The following is a 21,549-nucleotide window of genomic DNA, read 5'->3' as shown; positions in this document are numbered from 1 at the left end:
ACCCTTTCTTTTATCACAACCATGAGAGCTAAAACTCGCTTATTTTCCCTGTACTGTGCAGTTGGCATTGCTGCTTCAGAAAACTGTGGGTACCTGAGCTAGACTCAGCAATCGGTGAGAGGGAAGAGTATGGGACTGGTGCAATAGGGATGAGACAAAACACCCAGAAAGAACAAAAGCAAGACACGGAGGAGGTTTTGTGTCAGATCAGTGCAAGAATTACTAGTTACTAGTCACCAGCACAATATAATGATGGCCATAAACCTCCTGTGTCTTTAGAATCTTTAAACAGGTCAAGGAAGTGCCAGATATGCAAAGCCCTCCTCCCAAGCACGGCCAAAAGTTTAAATCAATTAACATTTTAGTGACTAAATTTTCACTCGATTTCTAAATAATAACAGCTGTGAGAAGTAATGATGTTAGTGCACATTCATCCTCATTTTAGCTCTCTTGACTCCTGTGATTAGTGAGGAAGAGGTATTTGCCTATTAAGATAAGCTAAATATATGTAAGGATGATTGTTTCATAACAATTTAAAACGCGAAAAAGTCTGGCTTTCATCTGCAGATGGGGCATGCACTGATACACTACACAAGCTCTAATTATCCACTTACAATTATGATTACAGGGATTGTCTCAAGCTGCCAGTCACTTGCCTTCAACATTCTTAGTAGTGCACTATTTACATTCCCTGTATCCAACCATAATATTTCATACAAGCTACACCTGCAAAGTTTTCATCATTAGCACCAGCCTGGAAACAGCACATCCAAACAGCTTTAGGGGCTTGAGTGGAAATTTTGAATTTGGACCAAGAGGCCTTCAATAAAGTCTAATTAGGAACCCTTAGTCTACTTCAGATCAGTAGATACCTTTAATAGCAGAACTGGCCCCACTCCAGTACTTGGCCTTAGCTGCTGCAGGTATTTTGAAGATAAAGCAGCAATTTCAAGAGGCAAGGAGCTAGCTGTTCTGTACACAAGCGTCCCTATAGATGCTATGCTCCACTGCTTGCAAACTGTAAGCAGGTATCCACTGCAGTGGATCTCTCTCTCATTCTGCTACGCACTTCATTAATCAGCTTCACTCAAGGTACGAAACCCAAACAAAAATAATATTTAATATTCCTATTTACCATGGGGTAAGCTAAAATACGAAGGAGCATAGCCTAGCAATGAGGGCAACACACTACATGTCTTGTCTGTCCTCATTTAAATCAGTGTGATCTTGCACTGATTTAAATGAAGCCAGGATTTCTCTTGAGAATCAGCAATAAAGGTGAGAAGCAACATTTTTCTTGCCCCTCCACCACCTTCGTCTTCACAAATGTGAAGCCTATGCAGTACAAGTTTTTAAAAAGTTTGAAATTTCTCACTTAGGGTTCAAATAAACTCAAATTCGAACCAAACTGTAATGGCAATAGTTAAAATGAACCGAGATCAATGATGCATACTATTTGAATACTGAAAGCAAAATTTACCTTGTTCAGAATGACAGCTCATGGATGCAAATTAAGAATTGGGAATATTGTGGGATATAGGTTTTGGGTGAACCTGTCTACAGAAGTATATAATTTACTTAAAATTTATATTTTATATTATTTGTGTGCTGTCAATACAAATAGCTCTTTAAATCAGGAAAATTTCAGATAAAACTAATTTAACAGCAATATAGAGATCTAAGCCTGGTTTTTTTCTTAACAAAAATCATGCTGATCCTCAAAATTTGTTCAAACATTAACCAAATTTAATGACATTTTAAATGCCAGTGATATTTCCTTTTTTTTTTTCCCTTTAAATAACTGAACCAAACACATTTTGATTTTCTTCGCTTGACACGCCTATTAAAAATTCACACCCTTCTTTCAGGGATCTTAGGAATCATTCCCAGTTCTACCACTGTGTAATGTTGTGCCAGTCACATAACTGTGTTATGCTCTGTTTCTGTTCTGTCACCTGTAAGATAAATGTACCTAGGCTATAGATTTAGTACTGTAAGATTTAGCAAACATTTGTGAGACTCTGAGGCCTTGGAGCACAAACGGCTATGGAAATGTTGCTGTTATTGCCTTAAAAATCAGGGATCAAAATGTAAAATCACATTACACTGAGAAAAGGAATTTCAAGACTGCAGCCTTATCTCCAACTTTCTCCCTCCATGCACCTTTGTCCCTATGTAGGGAATACAGTGCACTTACCCTATAGATAGCACCTGATATTTGGTCCTTTATGTTGGCCAGGTATGCACTGGGGAGCTCAGTGGTATAGCCAGCTGTTCAAAGTCTACCCTCTTTTTGCCCTGTACATGAAGGCAATATAGGGAACTCAGATTTGGATGCTCCCATTTTAAATATGGGTCTCTGTAATCTGTATGTCTATATAATGTAACTATAGCTGTGAACTGCAGTCAAAGGATCTGTAAATGCCAGTAAAAATATTTTGTGAAGGGAGGACTTCAGGCTTACTCCTCCCAAATATGTTTTTTCAATGAGTCTTTATGTCTACTGCTGTTATAAAAACAGAACTTCTCATTGACTTTTACTGGGAGTTCTACTTAAAACCAACAATATGATATGGGTTGATGATGTGTATTTCAAGACATCTTCTCTCATTTGCTATTCCCTAATTAATCCTAAGGGCAAAAAGGTTTTGTTTTTTTTCATAGTGGGACAATAATCTGTCAATAAGTATTCCCCATCCATCAAAGCTCTGAAGGCAGTGCCCAATTGCCACTCAAGCTTTCAGGATATAAACATATCCTGTGTAGCTGTAAACTTTGCTGAATCAGGCCCTGAGCGTTATATAGTTTCATACTATTGTCCTTGTTCTGAAAGACACATCCTCTTTTGACACAAAACTCACCTTTTCTTTTTAGGTAGGATACAGTGTCCTTCATTACTGGGGGGATTAGTTCGCCTTTATTTTTGTCCTTGATACTGTTAGGAAAAAAAAAAAAGAAAAAGTAACAGCCTTTAAATGGCATTTATAGACAAAGAGTCAGAACTAAAACAGAACAGTCTCAGCAAAAACCTGAGAGATATCTGAGAGCATATGTTAAATTCCACAAATTAAGGAGTCTGCACCAAACACAAGAGTCCTCCACAACTCTAACAGGCGCTGAACGAGCCATTGAAACAACTGACTTGGACTTCTATTCAGAGAGCCGTTCCTAAACACTTTATTCTTGCTAGAAAAGCTGTGCAACTGCAATGGCGCCGAGTGATGAATAAGTGCTATTTACTGTACTGAAGGGGAGTCAAAGACAGAGCATCAGAACAGTGTTCCAGGCTAACTTTCCCCCTACTCAAGATTGTTTTTGCTCTAGTTTTGTTCCCCTCGCTTGCCATGCCCCAGCAGGGCTGCATTTAACCATGACGCAGTGATGGCAGTGGTGGTGGCTCTGCTTGGATTTGGTGGGACGCTGTTGGTGGAACGGGGTTTCAAGGCAGCTTAGAGGCCGGCGAGGAAGGAGTTTGCAGCGAATGCTTCATAACAAGTCTTGATCAAGGGATGCTGCAAGTTTAGGAGCCTTTTATCATGCAGATTTTTCTTTGTCATTTGTCTCTCTTTAAGCCACAGTATGTGTATAATTAAAAGGATATTGTACTATTTATTTTGAAGGCAAAGTGATGCAGCAAGATTATTAACGCCTTGAATGATTCCCATGAAATGAGATTTCTTTCTCTTTCATGAGTGAACAGTTGAGGAAAAAAATCGAACATAGCATTTTCTTGATCGAGACAGCACAGAAAATTCTGCAATTATCTTCCTTATTTAAAAAAAAAAAAGTCTCTGGCAGTTTAAAAAGTATAACAAAAGAGACGTTCAGTATCTGCTGAGTATTCTGCTACATTTTTATAGTAATCAACAACAAAATAAAGGACCAATCACAGATTTTAAAGTAGACTTAATAATAATAATTTATGTGTACAACTTCATATTTGATACTTAAAAGGTGACCAGCTTTACTGACAAACTCTAAAGCACCAGCACAAAACAGCACAGAGGTCTGTGACTGTATTGTGAGAGGCTGCAAATGCTGCAGCTCATCCACAGAAAATGCAAGATGTTTACACAACATGTAACATAGCCTTAACCTAGTGCTGCTATCTGAGATTGCACCTGCAGAGGAGAATGGTTCTTAGAGTCTTTTCCAAGTACTGTGATTTCTTCTCTTTCTGTCTAGGCTTGCTTATTACTTTATTAATATCAAACAACTGATAATAACTGAAGTGTATTTGATACAACTTCTGTAACACTATTGCATGGAATGAGCAATTAGGCATTATATTTTGTGTTTAAACTACATCTAAAAACTACTTTAAAATCATGGAGGGGTATGGAAATTGTCAAATCCTCCCCTCCGCATATTTGTTTTCCCTATGCCTATGAAGGGAGTTAGAAGAGGTTATGTAGACTGGTTAATTTTGGACCTCCAAGCTTCAGGAGGTTGGTCACCCCCAGCTTCACATATGGGGGCGGTGGGGGTGTTCATCCAACGGGAAGACGCAGAGCAGGATCCTGACTTGGGCACTGAATCACCCTGTGGTTTTGCTTCTCTTACTCATAAACTGACAGGGGAATATACTTCATGCTATTCGGTCATTCAGCCATCGAATATTTTGATCTCATTCATCACTCCAGGGACACAATGCTGAGCCACCAGTGCCATTTCTCCCAGTTACAGTTTTGTTGCCCACCCAGTCCTACTCTTCCTCTTTCCTATTTTTCCCCTTTCATATTTTGTGTCTCACTTCCCCGAGTGCTACATAAACCAATACAACTTGTTACATGATTGCAACAAACTTGTTAATCCAGCTCCCAGAGCTCCTTCTACTATTTCAAATACCTAGACCATCCTGCTGTTTGAAAGGAAATAAATTGTTCCTTCAGCTGCAGAACTAATGAAGTTGATCTGATATGGATTTGTATCCTGTGTCCTACCTGTTTCTTCATCATAGTAATCCGAGATAATTTCTTTATGTCTCCTATAACCTCACTTCCCTTACATAGTATTTTCATTTCCTCCCCTCTTTACCGTTTATTTCCTCATGAGGTAAGGAGTAGCTCATAATTAGTGACCATCTAAACACTAACCGGTGCAACAGCAGACCAATTTTCCTTCCAGTCAATGATTTTTAAAAGCTTGTAGTATTTGCGAGAGCTCCACTCCTCTGTCAAATTTAGTTGACATAAGCCCATAGCTCTTCTGTGAACTTAACTCAAAATCAATCCATTGAACAAATTTTTCCTGCTCTTTTTCAACAAAGTATCCATACAAGAACCTAAAGTGTATAAAATGCAATACTCCTCTGTCTGTGGGTTAATACTACTTTGTGGACACTGCTGTATCTAAATCTAACAGGAACTGTTTAGGAAAAGCGAATTTTCCTTGATGTAAGCAGACATAAGAATTTTGATAAAAAAATATAGCCAAGTTTCACAAAATCACGTTCACAACATGATAATTTTAGACATTTGACCAAATAAATTCTACAAGGTATGCAATGCACTTGCAGAAAGAAAGACTAACGGCAAGGAACGAGTTTAATTCAGATAATCCTAAAGTACGATCTTTTATACGTTAATAATTCTCATCATTTGCTGCTGCTCGCAAGTATGATCTTTAGATGAAATGATACAACTTCTTGTCCTTACACACTGGCAAGGCACCATTAATTTCAATATGAAACAGTACTGGACTTGCTGGACTAATCATTCTCTTCAGTATCATAAGAACATGATAATGGCCAGAAGAAAGATTTATGACCTGACTTGTAAGACCAAGTCCAACCTCAATCTTCCCCATTATCACAGACATCTTATGCGAGCTAAACCAGAGGCCATAAGTGCTTCATGAAAAAAACTCACTAACTAGAGAACGCCACGGCTTGAAATGCTACCAGGACCAAGTTTATGACCTAGTCCTCAGCGCAGCATCCTTTTCTTACCCACAGTGACAATCAGGTACCTCCGTAAAATATCTCTCCTAGCAGCAAAATCCTCTCAGCCCCTTTCAGGATATGTATCCCGTCACTCCTAGTTTCTCCTGCTCCTTCCAGCTTCAACAATCTTACAGTAGTTTCACGCATGCTGGTGACACTGTGGAGCAGAAGGTCAGTGTTAGTGTTACAACCACACAGTGCTCTCAGACCAGCTCCGAGACCCAGGTTCTTCTCCCCTTCCCCCTGCCTTCCACCTAGACCCTGAAGAGGAAAAATTAATAAGTAACTTTGCTTCAGTACCATGAGCTCTTATACCAGCCCCTGCAAAAGTTGGCCACAGCAAAGGGAACAGAGCCACGCAAACACAGAACACGTGAACCCCCTTCCCTGCTCTGAAAGGCAGCTTCTGTATGTGAATTATTTTCTCTTGCAGCAGATCAGTGTTGTATAACAACCCCGCTGCAACAACACAGAACAAAACAGGCAGTGACTGTGCAGCTCCATTAATAAATTAGCCTTGCTAATAAACCGCACAAGGAAGGAAGTTGTAGGGGTTCTTTGCACAGCATGCAAAGTTGAAATCCCCAGTGAAATGATATCCCCCGGTAAGGGACTAAACAAGAAGAGGGGCTGGGAGATGAGGTCAGCACTAAGGTCAGTGTTCGGGATACCAGCGAGGAAAAGCCTGCAGCAAATCAAGGTCAGGGAAAAAAAAACAACCCACATTTATTTTAGCCTTTCTGATAGGGGAGTTACAACACATTCCTTGTGCATCAAATAATTTTGTTTCGTGTATTCAGGTCAGTACCCTAAACATTTAGGGCAACTGCTATTAAAATTAGTTGAAAGCCTAATTCACTTAAATGGGAACATCATCAAGACTTTAATTTGCTTGGAAGCTGTTACATCTTTATTATTGACAATTTAAGCTCGTGGAACCCATTCTCAGTCTCTCTGAAGTTGCACTGATTGTTTTTGCTTTCTTACAGCTGCTCACTCCAGAGGCACCAAATAGCAACCCAGCAGCTTTTTATAAATGTTTTCTAATTATTATTGTTACCCATAAATGTGTTTCCCATTTCAGTGTATAAATAGCAAACTGATTATTTACAGCACTTGCTCCTGCTGAGCACTAGTTTATCTGTCAGAGAGGTGAGACAAATAACTGGGCTATAATTTGTAATAATAAAACCTACACATCATTTTTCTTTTTCTAGGAAAAAAGATACAGTTTCTGCACTTCCACTATTTCTACAGGATTCCTGTTTCCCTTGAAGGAAAGGTTCCATTCCTAGTACAATGAGAGGTCCTCAGGATAAATGGTATTTTAAAATAGAGTAGGATATTCACTGAAAGTCACACGCAAAGGATTGTTCTGGTTTTGCAACACTGGGGAAAGCTGGGAAGCACATTTTCATGGCATTTCACAATGTGGGACGTAGCATTCAGTTTACTGGACCTAAGGTGACAGAAAATAATAGGGACATTACTTCAGCTAATGTAAATCAGACCAGCTCAGAGGTCAACAAAATTACACCTCTGTCCTCCTTTGTGGATCCTGACAAGTAATCTGCATTTTTCTTGCCTTGTTCAGGATGGTGTGATGAGCAGCTGTGCTTTATGACGGACAATGCAAACCAACATTGGAGATCAGGCACTACTACGGGCAATTTGAAATGAGAGATCTCTTTCTGCTTAAGAGACGAGCACAACAGAGCATTTCAGTGCACAGTATAGTTTTCTGTAACTGATTCACAGATCTGAATTGTAGTGCAGCAACGTGTCAGATTCAAGAGGGATCTATTCCGGTAAACACAGTAGCCAGGAAGGATGAGTATGCCTCACTATAGGATATATGATTAGTTACTGCAACGCGTTATATACCCAATGACTCATTTCTAGACAGTGGACAGTTATCACGAAAGGCCTTTACACATTGTTCTGAAGTGTCATTAAGTATTCTTGGCTGATAATCTTTCTCTCTCTCTCTGCTTTTCCTCTCCTTTTCATTTTTTCCCTGCTGAGACATGCCGAGATTTGGTTTAGAACGCATTCTTCCTCCCCAGTCACGCATGCAGAGCATGCGCAAGCGGAAAGATTATGACCAAAAGGAAAGCACCCTGAAATGTTTATGATAACAATTCAACAAACAAAAGCTGTGCAGTTGTGGCAATTTTGTGCATTTTCTCTGCCTCCCCTCCCCATCCATAGCAATAGATAGAAGAACAAAACATTTCCTCTCTTCCCACAAAAGATCTTTAATTTTAGATTTTAGAACCAATCAGAGAAAACAGAACAATGTCAATAGCTAGTCAAGGTCAACTCTGTGCTCTGTGCTGGAGCTCAGCTGTAGCCTTCCTTGATTACAGAGGCAATCGGGTGCAGCAACAGGGGTTTATAGGAGCTTGCTGAACATACAGCAGCGGACAATGATGCTGCTTGGCCCATATAGTCAACTATTAATTCCTTTAAAGTGTTGCAAATTTAGGAAGCTTCATTTGTGCATTTTAACGGGATTGATCTGATCAACATAAGCAGAGGGTCCCCCAAATTTTTCCTTGCCTTTTTAAACACTAAATCTTTACTAATGGCTTTTAGAATAAAAATCCCATTTTTCACCCTGACATGCAGTGCAAACTAGAGAGGATATATTCTGAATAGCTAATTCCTGCTGCTCTACATTTTGTGTGTGATGGTAGCATTGCTGAAAGAACAGAAAAATAGTCTTGCTGTATCAACACAATACATGAACATTCTTTGAAATGTCTGGATTTATAAAAGCGACAGCTACTGGTGAGTAACAGAAAGTCATTGCCATAGCACTGTAGTACTCTCCTCTGTCAGTCTCTGATCACTACAAGCTGGGACATTATACCTGAGGAAGTATCGCTGTACACCTGCCCTGTTCTAACACTGCTCCCTGCTAACATCTGCTATTGCCCTCTATTGGAGATGCTGACGTGAGGCTTGATAAAACTTTAAACTAGCTCATTACAGTTGTTATTCTCCTCACTCTATCTGCACATAAGAAGCTTGAATTAGCAAGTTAGAGAAGGACATAATAAACACTAAACATGCAAACTACCCCACCCACTCTGTGCTACACATTCTTAAGTACCTGTCAAACCTGAGCATGTATTCCCATTAAATTATAACTGAAAAATTAAGTGTGGACAAAACCTCCCCAGGAGGACCGTTCTGTCCGATATCCCCATGAAGACGAACATTAGTTTCAGTTGTGTTATTTTATATTTTCAAGAAAATCACATAGTTTTTAACATGAGTTCAAACCTCTAAAGGTACAATTTGGCAACCAGGCAACCCAGGCTGGGGATCAGAAATGCTATGGGAAGACTGTCATTCAGTAAACTGGGCAAATCTGCCCTGTACATGTAGGCATAAATAAATAAATAGGGAGACAGCTAATCTTTTTTGGTCCCCCACACTTTATTCTAAAGACATCCTATGAGCCAGCTTTGGATGATCTAACTGTCTTTAATAAGCTCATTTATTATTGTTTGAATTAGCGTAGTTTCAGTGGTAACTTCAGGACAACTTGGTACTAGATTCAAGTTCTAGCTGCAAAAAACAAATTATTGAGTCCTCACAGGAGCTCACAATCAGGAAGGTTTTCCACTTCACATCTGTGCCTATCATAAAGTACACACTTAAATCCCAGACACGTAAATGTAAATAAAGTTGGATGGACAATTAAGACGAAGTCAGCTTGGTGTGGGTTTGTTTTTTGCTCCCCACAAAGAGTTTAGGGTGACACTGAGGGATTAAAGAGATCAAACGCAGCCATTGTAAATTCAGATTTTGGATCCTGAGTGGATAGGGGTAACATAACAAAGAAAAGTTTTGAACTAACCTGGTAATAAGCCCTTCAGCTTGCTCATAAATTAAACCCAATTCAGTATAGATTACATTTTAAAGGATTATACTCCCAGCTCTCACAGACCTTCCATGATTTTTAAATGCCCAGTTGCCTTATGTCAGTTTGAAAATCCGACTCTACAAGGTTAAAAATGTCTCTGTGAGTTAACAGATTCCTCCAAGATGAGGCACTGGTCCCAGACAGTCATTTATCAGTGTCTAGGTGGAAACTTCCTTCAGCTTCGTTTTGCTGTCCTAACAAAACAGGTTTTTTTTCCCCTTGCCTGTTGGACAAAGGTGAGATATTTTGAACCAACGCTTAAATCACTTTTTGCTCTTCTAGTTTTTAATTATAGCTCTGGAAAGCATATGTATTAACCAATATAAACTGAGAAAAAAGTTAAATGAGGAAGTCTTACCAGAGGCAGCATTGCCCGCTGCCTTTAGGGAGACACATTCAAAAGGGTACGGTTTTACCACCTTCCACACCCAGAAGTCATTGGGATACCATTATCAAACATCTTATCAAAATCGGGCCACCTATGAGGGCTTTGGATAAATCCCATTCAGCAACCTTTTACTGACTGAATAAAAATCATCATCCCAGAAGCACTGAATCTGATGAAACCTCAGGCCTATGGGCCTTATAATTTCTTTTCTTAAAAGAAAGACGACGACTCCACAGAAAAACAGTCCTTTATCGACAGCAGCTTTCTCTCAGCAGCATCTCTGACAAAACAATTTTTACTAACTTTAATTAAATACACAGCACACATATTCCCATAAGCCTATACAAAATAAAATCAGGGTCTCCCCATAGCTCTCTTCAGAAAAATGGAAGAGCCTCACCCAGGAGAGGACTTCAAACCTGCCTCTTTGCTAGACAGGTGGGAGGTCACTGCCATTTTGCCATTACAGTCTATAGAAATCATAAAAGGAGATGGAATTAGCAAAAGCAATTAATTCATAAAGATGAAAGTTGATACTTTTTTTTTGGTTCAGATTTTAGAAGCTCTCCACACATATCATTCCTTCTTGTCCATTAACTTTACCTTTCTTCACAAACACAATCTAAATTAAATCCTTTATTTCTCATTTAGAGGTCATAGGGGATTTGTTTATTTGTGATTTTTATGCAGTGATGCAGCACCGTCTCTTCTGCAAGAGGGAGTTTGGACAACAGCGGGCAAATGGAACAAATATCCCTGTGTACATCCTTTTCGGACACCCAAGCGCTGTGACCTGCACCCACACATGGAGGGCGTCCATCCGTCAGTGCCTCCATCACCAGCACTGGAACTCTCTGGGTCAAAAGTGATAGCAATGCCTCGTTTGGTGTTTATCCATCCACAGATCTTTCACAGAAAAGCTCTTCGTAAGTAGCCACCCTTTTTATACTTGGGAAAGCTAAGGCACGCAGCAAGGACGTGGTTTGCTGATGGTAACACAGCCGGAGAGCAGCAGACCCAGGAAGGGCGGCCACCACACCCTCACCACGTGCAGTCCAGCAAAAGACACTGTTCACTGTTCAGGCACAGTCAGAGAAATAAAATATGACTAGCAGATGGTAAGAGTGGCACAGAACATGCTGTCTGATCACATAAGCCTGCGAGAAGTTCAATAGAGCTGCTTGAGCAGCCAGGCTGGGCTGGGGGCAAGTGAGTGTGTGCCCTGACACCTGCAAACAGTCCTGGTTTTACTACTGCAGCGGTGGCATAAAACATTGTTCTTCTTAATGACGCAGTGGAGCCCACCTAAAAGATATTAGGGAGTATCTATTCCTCTGAATTAGGGAAGCAAGTTAGCCATGTTTCAAGTGTTAGGGTGAACTCTAAAGAGGTATCATAAAAGTTAATGTCATAGTAGCTCTTACACAATAGATATTGATTGTTCTAATTTCAGGCCTTCCAGAGAGGACTAATGCTTAACATCTAACCAGGGGAAAATTATATTTTATATCTCATTTACAGCTGAATCATTAGAACCAGAAAAGTAGACTGGGGGTGGGAGGAGATTCGACAAATGTCCATGTATCAGACAGCCTAAATTGCCTTTGCTCAATGTGAACAATATTCTTTGGCTGTTTTTGAGAAGGATGCCATAGAAAGACAGTTTTCCATAGCTCTCTGACAGAAATGACTGTGGGTAGGAAGCTAGAAGGTTTTGCGGGTTTTTTTGGTTGTTTTTTTACCAAAATTGAATCTTGCAAGTACTATTGCCATCCCATTCCTTGTGTAAAGTAAATTATTTTTTATACCACATACAGTGCTGTAATCTATGTAAACAGCTGTCAGGGCATTTCTGGAAGAGAGTGATTTTATTCATTTCATAAAACTGTGATCAGAACAATAAGTGAGCAACAAAACAACAATATATAAAGGTTCAAGCATCCATTTTAGCTTTATGCAGCCATTTTGGAGCCTGAAGCTTTGTCTTGGCTTTGCTATCCACCATCTAAATATCTCCAAAACACTTTCGTACTGCCAGCATCCACCAGCAACAGATTAGCTCAGGGCTCTGTCATATATGGGCAAATTTCTGCCCACTGGGAGAAAAGTTGTGCAGCCATGCTAGCACTAACTACCACAAAGATACTGTAAACATAAAGACCAGGCAGGTCACTGGGAGTGAGAGACCTGTCCTGAATTCATAAAACCTGTTGTCTAGCCTCATAGTTTTGTGGCTTTCAAAGAGAATGAGAAACTAAACATATAATAAACAAAATATTTGCAGATGTTCTGTCCAGTGAATCTGCACGTTACAGAAGGCTGCAGGGTATAGCAATCTCATATTTTAGAAATCTCATGGCTTACTATTGCAGGCTCACTCCAAATTGCTGGGTAGGTAGAGGTGGCCGTGGTGGAGGAACCTTAACCACAGGTGGCAGTTTTCCCTTCTGTTTCCCCCGAAGATTTTCATCATGTCTGCAAAAATCAAGAAATCATTGATTTTTCTGTGCACCACGGCTGACAAACTATATAAATGAACAGCTACCAGTATTGCTCATGATGATGATCTCCTGACAATAGTGTATATGCTGCAGGTCTTACAGAACTTGCATTTAATTTAAGCATCAGAGAAATTTTTAAGTAGTATTTGTGGTAGAATACTTAAGCAAGACATAGAAGAGCTCTTTTGCTTCAGCCAATGGAGTACAGTAATAAATGTGTCCAAAAAACAGGAATGCACTATAATTTAACAGCAAAATTCAAACCTATTTGCTACTCAAAATACAACTCCCCTTTCTCTGACAACCATGCAATCCAATTTATAACCTTAGAGCTGTAAGGTATTTTCTGTTATTCCATATTTACACATAAGGGGTGTAAAAACGCACCAGGCATCAATAACAGTCATAATCAAAGCTTCCAGTTACTTTCATTCAGCAGTGACATAAAATCATTTCTTGTCAGTACATCAAAGCATTTCCATGTACAGTGCTGTGTCGAAAAGACTGTTATTGATACTAATACTGGCACTTGACAATCCCAGCCCTATGCATTTCTTTTTCTTTTCCTCTCCCGCCCTCTCTCCAATACCCCTCCTTAACACACATACCCACACGATATGAAAGTAATGGATCCGCTAACAATAGACGTATCCATAAAGTTTAAAATCAATCAACACTTTGATGACTGGGAATGCCCTTAGCAAAAGGAAGTCACTTAATCTGTTACCATATGCAAGCAAAGAGGTCAGGATTACATTTTTGCCCACGAACATTATGCAATACTCATAAGCAGTAATGACATATGGATTGGTTTTGCCAGCACACATACGGAAGCTGCAGTTATATTAAGAAAATGTTCCACAATTGAGATGGAGATGTTTCAAATCTGTAGAAAACCATATAGTGTACTCTCCTCTAAACACCCAATGCACTTGAGCACATCTTTGATGGCAATGCAGCTTTCAGAATTAAATCCAACCAAGCACAAATAGGTAAATTAGACGTTTAATCATTGAAGACATAGGATTAGATTCTGCTTGGAATACAATGAACACGATGCAACTCTACCCGAGAAAAGGTGAGACAACGTATTTTAAACTTGCCACGTACCGGATGACTTCTTGAGGGATATTTAGCTGGTCGTATTTGAGATGCTCTCTCAGGTCACTTAAATAGTTCAAGTAGGTGATTTTTTTCCCAAACTTATGGCTAAAAAGAAAAATCACAAAGAAGTATAAAAATCAGCATGGGAGGAACACTTACGAAGGGTTTAGTTTCTATTACAAAAATGTAAGTGCTGATGCAACTCAAAATTAGACTGTAATTGAAGCAGCAGGAGACATAAGATGTATTTCATTTCATATGATCAAACATATACAGTGCATGCCTGAGAGTCTGATTTGAATAAAAATAACTGACTTCCATCTGAATGTTTTGTGATTTGCATAGATATGAAAAACACTGCTTTAAAAGCCACTGAAAAACAACTTTCACACAGCATTAGAAAGCTCACTAAAAGAACTGTTAACTTTGGAGAAAATGTTACACAGCCAACAGAACAACATGTTTGTATTATTTAGGTATTCCTCCCTGCCAAAAGACAAAATAATGGGGCTGTAGACACAAACTATAAAGTAGTAAGCAACAGGCAAAATTTTCAAAGCGTGGATAGTGTATACCCTTGAAGTGCTGGGCCATCAGCTTTATCCGTTTTGAAAAGGACTGGATAGCTTCTAGGAAACATCCTGAATAATAAGGTTTTTCTATGAGTTGCACAAAACAGATTTCCAAATTTGAAGCACCAAGTATCACTAGTTAGGTCTTGAGTTTCAGCCAGAATACGTTACTTACAGGCTGAGGTGTTCAAACAAGGTTCAGAGACACATTTATACACATGGTCTAAAATAATTTCATATTTTTCCGCAACACAAAATATCTGTCCTGTAAGGTGTTTATGATAAAAAGTGCACGTTGCTGCAACTTACTTTGATAGGAAAATTGGAGAAAAATTCTCTCGCTTCAATGAATTTATCCCTGGATTGTCAAATACACATACACACACTCCCTCTAGTGGGAGACGGTACAAATACAAGTCACTTCAGCATTTCAGAAGCTTTTAATTGAAACGAGCTAAACTTTGCTAACAGGCAAGCGACTTTGGGACACTGATGGATATCAGTCTGTGCATGTACAACTTCAGAGCTCTTCAGTGTGTCTTTCATCCAAAACAGCCTGCGATTTCAACATGTTACCTAAGCCATGGGCTGGCACAGAATTCTCTGTAACTAATCACCTCTGGTAATACAGGACATGTTACAGAACACATAATTTGTAACTAAGTTGTGGGCAGTTAGGAATTATTGCTGTTCCTTAAAAATGCCACATCACCACCACCACGTAAACGTATATTATTTTGATAACATGTGGGTGGCTTCTGCTAGCTCACACATAGAAATGTGTTGTTCTTACAGTTTTTTTGCAGTCTGGAAAAAAATACATATGACAACACATTATGTTCTTGCTGATCTCTTTTGGGACTGGAAAGGAGATCAATCAACTTCTGGAGCTTGAAAAATTTAAAGTATTTACATTTTCTTAAATACTTTCAAATACAAGTATGCTAAAATACTGATTATTTTTGTTCTTCACTCTAATAATTCTGTATTTGTCTACTTCTTAGCAAGCAAATTGTCCGTGTAAAAGTACTTAGGCCAGGTACTAACAGGTACCAAATGTACTAACTGACCTCTGAAAAATAAAAACATGTTTCTTGATAATGAAATTTATTTTACATCTATTGGAAACACTAAAATCTAAAAATGAGTCTGAGCTATAATTCAGCAAAGCTAGGAAACAAAGTCCACAGGATTTTTCTCCCTTCCTTTTCTGAACTTTGGTTTAATATTTACACTTAAATAAAAGCATGATCTGCTAAGATAAGATTATTCTAAACTGGGAGGAAAAGGTACTGTGAACAAATTTTAAATTGTACTATTCTAGTAAATTAACAATGTTAATAAGTTTTAGTATTCAATGAGAGTACAATTTAGGCAAATTGTACATGGGCACTTTCACACTTCAGTTTTAAAATTATATCTTACATTTTCCTTTACTTGACAAACCCAAACTTGCGTCAACCCAAACCACAAATGCATGTAAGCATTTGGTAATTAGACCACTTTAAGCAGTTAAAGAGGGTTTTTTCCTAGCTTCAGCTAATTCCTGCCTTCTGGCTTATGGACCTTTTCAGAGTTTACTCATACTTTCAATGATTTTGTCAGTGCCAGCGTACAAATATCTTTGTTTCTGTTGGTCCCGTATTTTAACAATGGAGAGTAGAGTGCTGCTAAATTAGACTCAAAACAAGTATCCAGGTACACATTGGTAAAAGTCGAGCACAAACAAGAACATCCAATGATGAACATGAAAGCAGCGTGTTCAGAAGGTCAAGATGATGATGCACCTAGCATGACAAGCCCTGGTTTGAATTTTCTGTGCTAGATATGAATGCTTAAGCTTATCAGGATCACCCATTTTCACATCCAAAGTAAACAAGAATTTAATTGCCAGTGTATCATACTGTTCCAAGAAAAATGTATTCATCTTATTTACACAGACACAGTAAGATCCAGGAAAAATGAGTATTTGCAACAGGCATCTGTAAACTTTTCTTTTGCAAGAATTTGCAGCCAATTATTACTCTAAGTCAAATAGCACAGCTGCTGTCCAGCTGTGGCTCCACTGAGTGCATTAACGTGCCCAAACTGAAAACCATCAGTGTCCCAAAACTGCTTGCCTGGAGCTGTTCCCAAGGAGCTCTCAGCTACCTCTGAGAAAGAAGTTGGTTTCACCTGAGTGTTTTCATGTACATCAAGAGTTTTTCTGGTTTTATTGTTGGGTTTTTTTTCCTAGAAAGCCCTCCATACCCATCCTACAGCAAATCAGGAACAAAAAAAAATCCATCCCCATTCCTGAGGTACTACCAGCTACTGGACCTCCTGCTTCTGTCACACTTTTCTCACCACTGGTCTATGTCCTGGATCTCTGGCACTTATCTTACTGCCAGTTAAAACAAAGATCTATAGTCAGCTTTCTTGTTTCAAGAACAGCATATTCTGGGAGGATTTTTAGCTGTAATTACTTTTTTATTTTCACATGCTTCTTACATGTTCTGATCTGTCTAGAAGTCAAACTTCCCCTTTCTAATTAATTAGCTTTCTACCAGTCAGATTTGAATCAATTGCAAGTTACTGTAATGGACATTTTTAGTTGGTTCATTATGGCTTCTCAAGATAGGCTGTTTTCGTCCTTCAGCCCTGAGGACATTCATAACATAATCTGCAAAATGTCAGAATTACTTTGAAAGTGACAGAAGTTCAGGAGCAGAAACTAAGAAAGCCCAACCATCCTAGCACTTAGCCATGTCTGCCCATTGTTGCCAGTTCCTTGTAGATAGCATCAATTTTTACCATGCAAAGAAAAAGAATGCACCAGTAAAATACATCCACCTTCACCACTATACCCTCCATCACAAATTCTTACGGGCACTTCAGGGCTTATCCATTAACTTCGAACACACAAGTAGTATCATTCCTATTCATCTCAGCACTTGAGATCAGACTGAAGGTTAACTATTTATTACCTGCTTTACCGTACCATCTAGTAACTCCAGTCACAGACCCAGTTCTATTGTGCTAAGTGCTGTCAAAGAGGACAAAAAAGTCATTCGTGGTCCACAGAATAACTATGTTTTAAAGTGATATTTACTTTAACATACCAGTAAAACTACTATGAATTGAGACTCCCTTTTCTTAGAAAGAACTCTACACTATTATTCCTACCCAAGCTTAAGCTCTCCTTAGTCATTAGTTTAAGACAGTTTAAATGGCTATTGTGCTGTTACCTCACATATTTTACCTTGAGCCTTTTTAAAAGCAACTTATTAGAGAACAAACCACCCTTAAACTGAATGGGAAAATGTGTTGAATAAACTGCCAAGTACCTTATAAGAGGTTTAAAGATATTCCACAGAATTTTTATGAAGTTGGTTGGATGTACAACATAGAGGGCTTTAAGGTTTTTCTTATACCTAGGAAAAGAAAATGAAATTGTTAGAAGACTTTTGAATATCACAGACAGTAGAACTGAATAGCTACAACTGAATGGGAGGTATTATTACAGGAACATTATACAGCATTCTTTTCAAACACATTAAAAAGACCTAATTCAGAAGAAACTGAATATAAAATGAAAAAAAAAAAATTTAAAAAATGGTCAGTTTTGATGATACAATAGTAGGCCAAGATAACACTATTATGTTCCTAACCAATGTCTGCTGTCTCATAGGTTTAATAACAGGGGGACAGAAGGAAAATCAGGCAACTCAAAAAAAAAAAAGTTGAGAAGAGAATGAAGAGTCTATAAAAAATTCTGTGATATAAAAAACTACTTTCCTTCATCTCCCTTTATTTTCTGCTTACAGGATTTTCATGTTAGAGAAAATGCCTAAATTTTCAGATGTAAAATTTACACCTAATCTTTTATTTTTACCACTACTTTTGTCTTGTTTTGCCAGTAATTACTAAAGGTGAAGCCAACTGCATGCTGTTTTATATTGGATGGTCCCCTTTGGATGAAACAAAAACCTTTCTCCATTATAGCATTGCTGAATTCTATCATGTCATATCATGATACATAAACCATACATTCTAACAGGCTGAAACTGAAATGGAAACCAGGCTACACAAAAAGACTCTGCTCTTATTCAATGTTATTCCAAAATGAAATTGAGAAACGCATAATGAAATATCCCGCTTTTATATATAAATTGTTGCTTATTACTTTGCCAAGTTTGCTTCACAGTAGGGAGCTCCCCTCCCAAGCGTTCACCATTCATTGTTAGAAAAACCACGATCATGGGAAAAAAATGATTGTGAACTCCTGAGAAAAACCTTCTTGTAACAGGCTATGGCAAGAGGGGAAAAAGGGACCAACTCAGCAATTACCACAGTTTTTCCTTTTGGGTTTTAATTGGGCCCATACATCTTTGAATGAAAAAGCTCTGTTCTCCCAAAGCCACTATCATACACAAGCAAACAACTATCCCTGTGCAACTGGCACCAATGTGGATAAGAACCCAAAATCAACAATAAAAACTTAGAAGCAAAACACCTGAGCTGCATTAATGAAGTTTCCATTTTAATTTTGTTTTGTACCTTGAAGCAATGGGCATAAGGCATTGCTTCTGTGGAAGTTCATGTACTTCATAGTTTCCTAGATTACAATTAAATGCCCACAAGATTTTACTACGCCTCTGCTGTAAACCTTCAAAGCAAGATCTATTCTTTTGAAACTATTCCTGTTGAACATTTGCTTTCACGATGCTAGCTAATTACTAATGTCCCTTGTACTCTCTTTTGTTCTCTCTTTCCTTTGACCCCCAAAACATGCACACAGAAGTCCGAAAGGTGCTATATTTTTTTTTTTCCCTCTGGCTAGTACAGTGGAACACACATGTTGGGCTGTGAATATTGCTTTGAGCTTCTCAATGACAGTATGCTAAGAAGTCCCAGCTGTGAATAAAATGATGGGTGTCTGGTTGTCTGGTTTTGCCCAGCTACCTGGGCTTCTCTGTTCCTCTTTGGTTCTCCTGCTTTCTGGGTCAGGGTATGGGAATGGAAAAAACAGATTTCTGGCATAAATGAGAGTGACTTTTTGCATTTGAGATGTACGCAGGAAACAAAACTGAAGAAGCTATTGCCCTCATACTGCCTCTTCCCATACAGCAACAGTAAATTTGGCTTGGGATTCTCCTAGAAGGAAAACAGTATGGTAGGGTAGGTTTCCCGACTCCATACAGTGCTTTATTTTCAGGAACTGTCAGTGCACAGCAAAAACTTCCGTTTTCAAAGCAGGGTGTGCAGTCCTGTGAAATGCTCAGGCATTTATCTCTCAGTCTAGTCTAGAAACAGCGAATAATCTTTTTCACAGCATCTTTTGTGAGATTTGCTTCTTGTTCCAGCTCCGAAATTGAAAAAGTCAGCTGTGTATGATCTATCCCCCCAAAATGCACGTGCACATACACTCTCACTATCAGGAAAGAGCTATTTGTGTATATTTTTGCTTTCAGTCATGCCCTCTTGAGGCCAACTTACAAACAAGTACATCAAGTAACAACTTGCAAACAAGACAAAACTCAACAGGAGTTTTCAGCTCCACTGCCAAGTGTGCATTTTCAGAGAATAAACATCAGAACTTTAGTTTCCACTATTAAAATGCTATTCCACTATCTAGGAGCTTTGGCCTTGACTGCACCCTAACCAACTAAAACATGAAGCCATGAGCTGTAGCCATTGTTACTCCAAAGTCCCTTCGGGGCTTTACATACAACCACCAATGAATGCCGCAAGGGTTGTGAGATGCAGACTGTTAAAAACTAATCTTTCCTTTTTTTGTATATAACCTAGCCTTGGGATGATCAAAGGTTGAAACACAACTGTGAGATAATAGAGAATGATGACTAATAAGCTGTCACAGGTATCTTGTTAAATAGTGCACAGAAAAGGCAATGGCTCTTGGTTTTGTTCTCAAGGCTTTTTATAACTTCGGATAACCACTGCAGCACTCAGGCCATTCCTTAGTATTGCACAGAAGACATTTACAAGAGAACAAAGAGCACCAATATCATTACAAAAATTTGCAACAGCAAAATGAACTCAGTTAGCTGCAGGCGGATCAGGAAAGATCAGCTTCCTTCATGGAAGTTAGTTACAGACATTACACAACAGAAAGAATAAACCAAATATTTTGGAGGCATACTTCCTGTCAAATTCTTTGTAGGCTGTTTGTAACCATTTCAGAGACGGTTTATTCAGACTCTTCAGGCCATAGTGAAAGTAGACAACTGTATAATCATTCTCTACATACTGGTCCAGAGTATACTTTAAGTACCTGAGGAGAAAGAGAACATTTTAGTTTTAAGACAGTTTAATGGATGAGATTTTTAAAGCAGTAACTAGGAAAGAAAATGTGCTATTTTTGCACAGAATGCTAGTGACTGCAAATTCACATTTGCTTCAATGTATTTATCTAACAAGTTCATCTTGCTCTAGTGACAGTGTTGCCAATAATTCCACATCACTGCAAAGCCCAAAATCTGAAAGAACGTATTTAGTTACGAAAACTATGGTGCTCATGAATCACTAAAAGATGAAGACGATAAGGGACTGTGTTTTCCAAGAAATTTTTAAAAAGATGCATTTTAATGGACAGCGACTTCTATTTTGCTTTCTTCTGGTCTTTGTAAATGCCTTCCTTTTAGCCAAGCAAACAATGTCATTTTGACTTTTCAAAATAATAAAGAATAAATCTTGGGTTTTCCTCTCAATTTAAAACTTTTTAAATTTTTGAAAAATCCATGAGCCCTAATTACTGCCAATTACAACTTGTTACTGTAAACTGTTTTCTTGAATGTATTTGCCTTTCCCTTGTTTGTATTGTGGGGACTGTGTTCATAGATCATTTCCCTTAAAACTAATTTAAAGAACTATACTACTTATCCCATCTTGAAACAATACTGCATGGTTTATAAGCAGATTTCTGTGTGTTCATTCTTTTACGGTATAGTTTAAAATGCTTTTCTCTTCCCTTTCTCCTACAATTGAGAACACTGTATGGCCTATTACACAGCTCAATGATTCAAATAAAGCAATGATGGAGGAGTACAATCTGGCCTCATCTCTTGCTGTGTCAGATTTCAACTTTCTCATGTCATTCTCAA

At 38.6% G+C, this 21,549-nt stretch overlaps 1 protein-coding gene across 5 annotated transcripts in view; it reads right to left on the bottom strand.

The window, feature by feature from the left end:
- The window catches only part of ARHGAP8 (Rho GTPase activating protein 8), an 86,245-nt gene that overhangs the window by 24,277 nt on the left and 40,419 nt on the right, over positions 1-21,549 (bottom strand). For all 5 annotated transcript variants that reach the window (XM_087766340.1, XM_087766339.1, XM_087766341.1 and 2 more), the window contains 5 exons: positions 20,589-20,720; positions 17,773-17,859; positions 13,881-13,979; positions 12,634-12,744; positions 2,862-2,935 (listed from right to left, as the gene is read on the bottom strand). In XM_087766340.1, the coding sequence (XP_087622466.1) occupies positions 2,862-2,935; positions 12,634-12,744; positions 13,881-13,979; positions 17,773-17,859; positions 20,589-20,720 (503 nt within the window). The remainder of the gene's footprint in view (positions 1-2,861; positions 2,936-12,633; positions 12,745-13,880; positions 13,980-17,772; positions 17,860-20,588; positions 20,721-21,549) is intronic.

Source organism: Nipponia nippon, unplaced genomic scaffold, assembly GCF_047370975.1.
Source record: "Nipponia nippon isolate SJK-2023a ecotype South Korea unplaced genomic scaffold, ASM4737097v1 scaffold_3, whole genome shotgun sequence".
Lineage (NCBI taxonomy): Eukaryota > Metazoa > Chordata > Aves > Pelecaniformes > Threskiornithidae > Nipponia > Nipponia nippon.
This window is presented reverse-complemented; position numbering and strand designations above follow the sequence as displayed.